Source organism: Akebia trifoliata, chromosome 9, assembly GCF_017979445.1.
Source record: "Akebia trifoliata isolate Shusen 1 chromosome 9, ASM1797944v1, whole genome shotgun sequence".
Taxonomy (NCBI): domain Eukaryota; kingdom Viridiplantae; phylum Streptophyta; class Magnoliopsida; order Ranunculales; family Lardizabalaceae; genus Akebia; species Akebia trifoliata.
Window position 1 is genome coordinate 2020587 of NC_141383.1, and position 9467 is coordinate 2030053.

Here is a 9467-nt window from a genome sequence, read left to right on the forward strand (position 1 = left end):
GAGTACGGTACAAGGAACTGTTTTTCAGATCTGAGGGAATAGTACTTTTGCAGATCGAAGGTAAGGTTTTTTTATATTATTTTTTTAATCTAGGTTTTATCATTAGCGATGTAGTTATATTTGGGATAAGTAGAGACCGGCATTGGTTGGGCGGGGTTGGTGCCTAACACCTTCCCACCCCGTAACATGATCCCCGGATTCAGATTTCTATAGTAGATTAGTTCTTTTTATCCATTGTAGGGTCAAATTGGTTCCTAGACCGTAATAACTAGGTGGCGACTCCCAAACCTCAAGGGTCAAAAGCGGATCCGCGCACCCCGCGGATCGAGGGCGCTTTCAAGTATGACGTTCGAAAATATGAGTTGGTACCTTATCACCAGTATGCTACACAACTTCTAAGTCAATTTGAAGACATCATCATCAAACACATACCAAGAGCCGAAAACAAGCAGGCTGACGCTTTAGCTAGTCTTGCTGCAAGTTTGGCTATGCTAGAAGAAGAGACAATGAGTATCCTTATCTGCCATATGTAGGTAATACCTCCTTTGATAGAGGAAAATGGTGAATTGCATGAAGCAAACACTGTCGAAATAGCCGAAGTCACAGATTGGAGATAGCCACTTATCAACTATCTACAACATGGAAAGCTGCCAGACGACCTAAAGCATAAAATCGAAATATGTCGTAGGACACCTCGATTTTTATATTTTAATGATAAGTTATATCGTCGCTCTTTCGACGATATCTTGATGAGATGTCTCGGAGATAATGAAATTCAAGATGTTTTGGAAGAAGCGCACTCTAGAGTGTGCGGTTTACATCAATCAGGGCCGAAACTCCATCATAGTCTGAAGAGGATGGGATTTTACTGGCCTACTATGGTAAAAGATTCTTTAGACCATGCAAAGAGGTGTAAAGCTTGTCAATTTCATGGGGCTTACATTCGTCAACCACCAGAGCCATTACATCCTACAATAGCATCTTGGCCCTTTGACGGGTGGGGACTTGATATCGTTGGACCAGTTCCAAAATCTTCAAGGCAACAACTCTATATTCTCGCTGCAACAGATCACTTTTCTAAGTGGGCTGAAGCGGTTCCCCTTCGAGAGGTCAAGAAAGAAACGGTAGTTGATTTCATCAAAAATAATATCGTCTTCCGTTACGACATTCCACGATATATCATGACAGATAATGGGAAATCTTTTAGTAATATGCTGATGGATCAATTCTGCATGAAGTTTAACATTAAGCAGAGATGTTCTACAATGTACAACGCTGCAGCAAATAGACTCGCCGAAGCCTTCAACAAAACTCTTTACAAGCTTCTTGAGAAGGTTGTCTCAAAATCTAAAAAAGATTGGCATGAACAAATTGGAGAAGCATTATGGGCATACAGAACCTCATACCGCACCTCCACACAAGCCACACCTTATTCATTGGTTTATGGAGTTGAAGCTGTTCTCCTATTGGAACGGCAAATACCTTCCTTAAGGATTGCCATCTAAGAAGGTTTGACCTGCGATGAGAATGCTAAGTTACGTCTGGTTGAATTTGAAGCATTGGACGAAAAAAAGATTGGAAGCACAACAACGGCTAAGAATGTTATCAAGCCCGTCTGTCACGTGCATTCAATAAGAAAGTTTGACCACGTTCTTTTCAAGTTGGCGATTTAGTTCTTGCTGTACAACAACCAATCATCCTCTCACACCGTTCTGGAAAGAAGTTTTATCCAAAATGGGATGGGCCTCATGTAGTGAAAGAAGTATACACTAATGGTGCATATCTTCTTGTAACACCAAAAGGATTACGTCTTGATCCAATCAACGAGAAATTTCTCAAACGATACTATGCTTGAAAGAATCTTGCTCCCCAGCACGAGCCTAAACTGTTTGACAATGCTCCTCAGCACGAGCCTAAACTATTTGACAATGTTCCTTGGTACGAGCCTAAACTGTCTAATAATGCTCATTATCGTACGAGGTTAAACTACATGATATTCCTGACCCGCATGAGTTAAAACTGTGAACAGTCCAAAAAAAAAATTGAAGCTCGCTAGATTGAAAACCCGATAGGGCAATCTAGGCAAAACTTAAAGCATTATCCATCTGAACTACGTTATGGTTTCATCCCGTTTTTGGGTACGTAGGCAGCCTGTAAAGTTACTTCAGGTTCAACTACATCAAAAAAAAAAGATACTTGTATAAGGAAAGATGGGGAATTTTATTGATTTCAAATTAAATAAACAATGTTACAATTTTCTAAGTCCTATACAGTAAAAAAATAAAAAAATAAACTTAATATAAAGAAGTAAGGTTCCAAAACTTCTTCTTCAAAGACTCTCTCTCGGCTTCGCAAGCAGCTATTTCATCATCATCAATGATTGGAGCATTAGATAAGCGAGTACACTCCGCTTTAACAGTAAGTAGAGCCACCTCTTCTTCCTGAGCTTGAGTATTAAGATATTCTTTAGAAGCAGTGACTTGTGATAGCATTTCTTTGATCTGAGTCAAGTCGATTTCTATTTCAACTTCTCGTTTAATCAATTCAACTTCTTTATCTTTAACTTCAGTCAGTTGCGTACGTAAACTATCCACTGATTGACGTTTTAGTTGAGCTTCCTGATATAAGACAGATAGCTGAAGATCCCTATCATCTGCTGACAAAGATGATAAAGTCTTCTCTCGTCTTGAAAGATACGCTTCTACTCTAGTTATAAGTGATTCGAAGAAGTTAGCAAAAGGCATAGGATCAGTTCTGAAAGCATTCTTAAGAGAAGAGATGATGGCAGGCATATGAAGTGATTACCATTCTCTTAGGTTGGAAAAACCAATATTGAGCATCAACTCAACTCTAGATCGAAGGAATTCATCACGAGCTCTATGTAATGCTTGTTGAATGCATAAGTCGATGTCACTATCATGCAAAGAAGCTTGTCGAGTTTGGGTAGAAATAGTAAACAATCCACGTGACTTTAGAACAATCACAGATGAATCTACCAACTTATTAGAAGTAGGTAAAACCAATATGGTAGGAGCCGTATGTGTAGTTGAAGTTGATAGAGTGTCACGAGAATTTTGACGGGGACATGAAGAAATTTCATCTCCATCACTCTTTGAGGGGTCTTTAGTATCAACTAATTTCGAAAGCCCTCTACTAAGATGACTGACATTCCAAACATCTCCCATACCCGAGAAAATAGGGAGGGTTGGAAAATCTTCTAAGGCGAACAAATCGGCAATGAAGTATATATTGGTTGATGATTCTGCAAGAACAATTAAATCACAAAAGATTTTTAAAAAAATGAAAATTTCTATGAAAAGAAAAAAAGTGTGTAAAATTACCTTTCCTAGGAGACACATCATTCTCAGCTTTAGCTTATTTCTCATCTAGAGTCACACTCGTATCTTTAGGCTCAATATGAGTAACATGCTTCAAAGAATCCACGGGACTTGATCTATGAATAGCTTGTTCTACATCTACCCCAACAATGTTGGCCTGTTTCGTCTGAGTAGTCACTGGAGTTGGTAGTATTTTTTTGAAACGAAATTTCAATCTAGGCTCTGTAATGATATTTTACATATCATCAATGCGTGTGTATTCTATTCTTCTTTTTCGAGAAGGTTTTTGCGTGGCAAGCAAAGTACGACGTGCCTCACGATCTTTAACTCATTTTCTTTCATCAAAATTAAAGTTCGGAACGGAGACGCTATCTTCAAGAAGACAGAAATCAAGGGCATCCAAGTGAGATACTATATCTTGAACCCACCAATCCCTATAATTCTTATCAAATTACCGATTCATGTCTTGTACTTTTGGAGGAATAAAAAAGTTGACTCGACTTTTGGTCTGAGTCAAAGACAACCATAAACTATATAACTCTATCCCATCTATAGATCTTGTGAAAGGAATCGGAGTTCCAGGGATACGTTGACGAAAGCCTCGTTGACGAGCAAACCTGTGAGGATTATACATTTCCACCTCACAAACATCACCATATCGAAACATAACAAATCCAGGACGATAGTTTATCATGAAAGCTTGAACTTCAGAAGGATCATCATCATCATCAATCCGCATCCTTTTATAACCTTTTGGTGGCCAAATCTCCTCACGATGCCATTTAAAATCACTATAATCTATGGTGATGATCAGATCCCTCGCATCTTTAGCACTATCTTCCCAATAAAAGTATGAGTTAGAAATACCAGCTGTGCGAACTAAATACGGAGGTCCAAAGTCAGCATCAATGCTGCCAAATACTCCCCGAGGAAAATGAAGTTCAACCCGCCCAAACAAGTAATGAAGGGGACAATAACTCGTGGAAGCACCTACAACTTTATGTGTTTTCATATCCCAATAGGTTTGAGTTAGACCTTTGTACAAACAACACAGAAATGGAGGTACCAAGCTAAACGTAGTACCTCGGGCCATCAATGTTGCTACCTTGAAAATGCCTGGACGAATAAGATCACCATTCTCACAAGGAAGAACAAAATGACACAACCACAAGGAGAGGTATGCAGCTGTCATAGTTTCATCTTCAACATTCTGATTCGTAAGAAAATCGAGCCTGATAAATGGATTTTCTCTCTCTTTACGACCTCCTTTAGCCAAAGTAACTAGAGAAGAAAAAGGTTTTCGTAATTTTGTTTTGGGATGCTGACGGTCACTACGATCAAAGTAAAATGATTTTGCCCTTTCCTTATACTCTACCGTCAGACGAGGATTAGAAATTCGTTCAGCTTTGGTGTACCAAAAATCAAGCCATTCACTATGGCTAACACAATCACTCCCCTTTTCAAAAATCAGTAAAACATACGCCTTGAACAGATACTGGCAAGAAAGAGGATGACCTAGAACACCGTTGCAAGCCATGAGTTCATCAAAACTAGGCACCACCTCTTCATAATACTCACTCGTGATAGAAAGTCCAAAAATCTTTTGCATTTTCCATAAAGAAATGCCAACATCCCCACGACCCGTAACAAAAGTATTAGTCTCGGGACACCAAAACTCATATAAAGCTTGATACATGCCATTAGGACGACTATACTCCTTACTAGTTGTAAAAATAGCTTCACTAAGGAAAGTTGTCGACTTTCTACTTAGTAGGGTATGGCTCACATCTAAGCTCCAGTCCCAAAAACCACTAAGATATCAAATGTCGCCTTGAGGTTCAATATCTGAATCCCATCGAGTGAAATATTGCATAATTTTCTGTGCTAAAACAGCCTGTGGACAATTACGAGTTCGATCATGATGTGGAGGATGACATAAAGATGGCTGACGCTCTGTATCAATCTCATCTCCAGGGAGTAAGTCAGCTGTTGGAGGATATTCACTTAAAGCTGTCATATCAAGTGATGTGTCCCTTTCTGTATCTTGCGCCTTCAAAGGACCAATCATCAGTGTGTGCACAACAAGCTTTAGTTCTACAGATGAAATGTTCCCTCTTCTTGAATGATCGGCTATCATAACATGGGAAAAACAAAGTCATTTTCCCTTTTGAGAAGGATCTACAGAATCATCTACCCAACCTTCACACGGTAAGTTCTGTTTGGAACGGTTCTTATTCTTTAAACCTTTGGAAAGAATGTCTCTAGCCATCTCTGAAAAAAAAAAGGAAACCAAATATACTTATTAAAGAAAAGAAAAAAGTAGCATGTCTCGTTAAATATTAGAGTCGCATTGCTTAGAGATACATAAGAGTATGAATAAAAAAAAAGAAATCATCATGCTCAATAATGCTCTGGTTTTAAAGATTGGCCAACTAGCTGGACAAATGATTCGTCGCATGGTTTTCTAACCAGTTAATGTTTGTCAACCAATTGACGTTGTGATTCTTTTAGCCAATTGACGTTTGTCAGTCAGTTGATGTCATCCACTCCCAAGCGTTACTGATAAACAATTGCTTTAGAGGTTAGTCAACTAGCTGGACAAATAATTCATAGCATGGTTCTTCTACGTGCATAAAGCTTACGTACTGTGATTCTTTTAGCCAGTTGACGTCATCCACTTCTAAGCATTACTGATAAATAGTTACTTTAAAAAGTTAGTCAACTAGTTGGACAAATAATTCGTCGCATTGATCTTCTATGTGCATAAAGCTTGCGTACCGTGATTCTTTTAGTCAGTTGACATTTGTCAGCCAGTTGATGTCATCCACTCCTAAGCGTTACTGATAAACAGTTACTTTAGAGGCTAGTCAACTAGCTGGACAAATAATTTGTCGCATGGATCTTCTACGTGCATAAAGCTTGCGTACCGTGATTCTTTTAGCCAGTTGACGTCATCTACTTCTAAGCATTATTGATAAACAGTTGCTTTAGAAAGTTAGTCAACTAGTTGGACAAATAATTCGTCGCATGGATCTTCTATGTGCATAAAGCTTGCGTACCATGATTCTTTTTAGTCAATTGACGTTTGTCAACCAGTTGATGTCATCCACTCTTAAACATTACTGATAGACAGTTGCTTTAGAGGTTAGTCAACTAGCTGGACAAATAGTTCGTCGCATGGATCTTCTACGTGCATAAAGCTTGCGTACTGTAATTCTTTTAACCAGTTGACGTTTGTCAGCCAGTTGATGTCATCAACTCTTAAACATTACTGATAAACAGTTATTTTAGAGGTTAGCCAACTAGCTAGACAAATAGTTCGTCGCATGGATCTTCTACGTGCATAAATCTTGTGTCCCGTAATTCTACAAGTCAGTGGACGTCATCCACTCCTAAGCATTACTGATAAATAGTTGCTTTAGAGGTCAACCAACTAACTGGACAAATGGTTCGTCGCATGGTTCTTCTACATGTACATCGTTTATCACGCAATACTTTTAACAATTTAACATTGGCCACCGTTAAGTAGATTAACAGGTAAATGTTCTAAAAGTTGACTAATAAGGGTTATAAGTTCTCAATTTGTAATTCTGGTTACAATTCATAAGAAAAGAAATGTGAAGGTGACAAAGTTCAAAAAAAAAAATAGAGAAGGAAAAAAAAAATTAATGCCCATACCTTCCTGTGGTTTTGAAGCTGTAGTCAAGCTGCAATCAACCCAAAAGAATAAGATCTTTATATCAATATTATTGGTAATCCTGGATCTGTAAAAGAAAGAGAAGTTCCAATGAAATTCATTCACAAGTTTTGAAAAAAAAATGGGAAATTTCATAATAAAGAGATTACCTTGTACACAACTTAGAAGATCAACGGTGAATTCTGCTGCTTTGATATTAATAACGATATCGACTACCTCTTTAAGGAGTGCTAGTGCAAAAGATCGCATCCAAAATATGTTGATGAAAGGGTCTATGGGCAGCCTCCACTATGTGATTCTCTAAGAAAGGATAGATGTGTGTGCTAAAAAAAAAACAGAAATAAGAGAAGACAAACCTTTTACAACAACTTGTGTTCTATTTATAAGAAAATAGAACCCTACTCAATGAGATGTGAAATGTCAAATTAAATATTTCGAAAAAAAAAACTCTTGTTGGTGCGTTCTATCAATAAGGAAATTGAAGTCCAAATTTCTTTTCAACTCTGTTTAATCGGAAGAAAAATCTAATCGAAGATTCCGATTCTAGATCGATGAAGAATTTTAAATCCAAGAAGATTTATCTAAATTAGGAATCGATCTTAGAGATTTCTAATGGAATAAATCTCCTGATCAGATGAAGTTCCAAAAAAAAAATAAATAATAATAATAATGATTTGCGGCCTATTGTGAGTCCACTCAACCAGACCCGATTAACATTGAGGTTACTCAATCAAGAACAGCCCCAAAATCGAAATTAGCCCCAAAATTTGAATCAGTCAAACTCAAAAAAGAACATTCCATCAAACGTTTCTTCAGCATAGATTGAATAGCGTCCTCAACTTACGGTCTACGGACGCTTATACTTGGTTTGGATCAGATTTAAACGAACCCAGACGGTTCGTTTGTGGGTAGAGGCCGCAGTCCCTGTTTTGGGCACATAAAAAAAAGAAACAAAAAATTTTTAAAGAAGAAGAAGGAGAAGGAATAGAGGTTACCTGTGGGCACATAGTGGTCCAAGAATCAACGTGTTGCTGCAAGATCTCTTCAAAAAATCAATACTCCAAAAACCGATGTGATGCTGCAAGTCTCTTCAAGAATCAACCATCGTCAGTAGCAGATGTGTGCTCTGTTTATAGGAGGAAAATCCTTCTTGAAATCGGCTATTAGAGTTTGAGAAGGATTGAAAGAACCTCATCCAAACTCGTTGGATCTATTTGTAGAAGAATGAGTTCTTCTTGGACACGGTTGTGGGGCAGAGACGTGAAGAAGAAGAAGAGAAAAGAAAGCAAGAGAGATGAGGGTCGTCGAATGGTTCAGATCGAAATTCACAAAACCCCCTTCTATCGCTGAAATCTAGGAACGAAGAGAAGCACTGGAAGATTTGGATTCTAATTTGGATACAACTCATATCGGCACCCCAATGTTTTACTTCTTAGACTCCAACTCTATTTTGACACCCCAAACATTAATTGATTGAAGCCCAACCTATATTCAGCGTTATTTGCTACAGCCAAGCCCAGGACCAAATGTGGCTGTTTTAAGGTTTGGTCCATGGCTATTGAGCCTAATAACACTAAGGTGTAAGAACAACAAATTAAAAAAAAAGGGGGCCCAATAAGATAGTTTAGTGCATTTCTGTACCACAGTAAGATCAAGAGAAGTTGGTTTTCTTTAAAAAAATAATAATAATAATAATAAAAAAGAAAGAGGTGATTTACTTACTGTTTGGATATTGTTCTTTGTGGACATCACCAATCGGATCGTGAACCTGTTGCATCACCATTGAAGTTTGTTGTCCATAAGTTATAGTTGGTAATACCTTGTGCAGATGTTTTCAACTATTCAATTTCATGCATCAATTCATTGTTTGAAGATTGCACCACCATCAATACCGATCTGGTTTTACCTTCAATTACCATAGCAAGCTTTCATTGAAACGACATGTTAGGTATCTCAAGATTTGAAAGTACAAAATCTGAATTGACTTTGACCTTTTAAATTCTTAGTTGAAGTAAATATTTTTAAATCAAAGCTATCGTGCACTGTGGGAACTCTTTTGAAGAGTTTTGGTTGAAGCTAAGGGGCAAGGATATATTGTGTACAACAAAGAGAAGATGTTTTGATGACATACATCTCAAACATATAAAACCTTGAGTATGCATCTCAACCACAACAGAATATGAGTTGATGGATATTTTGGGGGGTTTGATCTTATACAACTCATATACACAAGCCTTGGGTTTTAGATATTTTGGAAGGTCTAATCCTATATAACTCAGGTACACCAACTTTGAGTTAAGATATTTTTTGAGAGCATGATCCTATGCAGCCCAAGTACACCTACAACAAATATATGAGTTTCACTATTTTAAGGGGTTTAAAAAAAAATGAGTTTCGGATCTTAGCAAAAATGCAAGGGCTCCAAAACTTTG

The 9467-nt window shown here is 37.7% G+C and overlaps 1 protein-coding gene across 1 annotated transcript; it reads right to left on the bottom strand.

Annotated features, from left to right (window-relative positions):
- Positions 1–371: 371 nt before the first annotated feature.
- On the bottom strand, positions 372–8571 carry LOC147394028 (uncharacterized). Its single transcript, XM_086454774.1, has 4 exons — positions 8031–8571; positions 7185–7358; positions 7017–7102; positions 372–5609 (listed from the first exon to the last, which is right to left on the bottom strand). The coding sequence occupies exon 4, from the start codon at positions 5032–5034 to the stop codon at positions 3790–3792; it is 1245 nt and encodes a 414-aa protein (XP_086310900.1). The 5' UTR covers positions 5035–5609; positions 7017–7102; positions 7185–7358; positions 8031–8571; the 3' UTR covers positions 372–3789.
- Between the last annotated feature and the right edge of the window lie 896 nt (positions 8572–9467).

Excerpts from the sequence above, each read along its gene's own strand:
- LOC147394028 (XM_086454774.1), bottom strand. The coding sequence starts at position 5,034 with ATGTATCAAGCTTTATATGAGTTTTGGTGTCCCGAGACTAATACTTTT.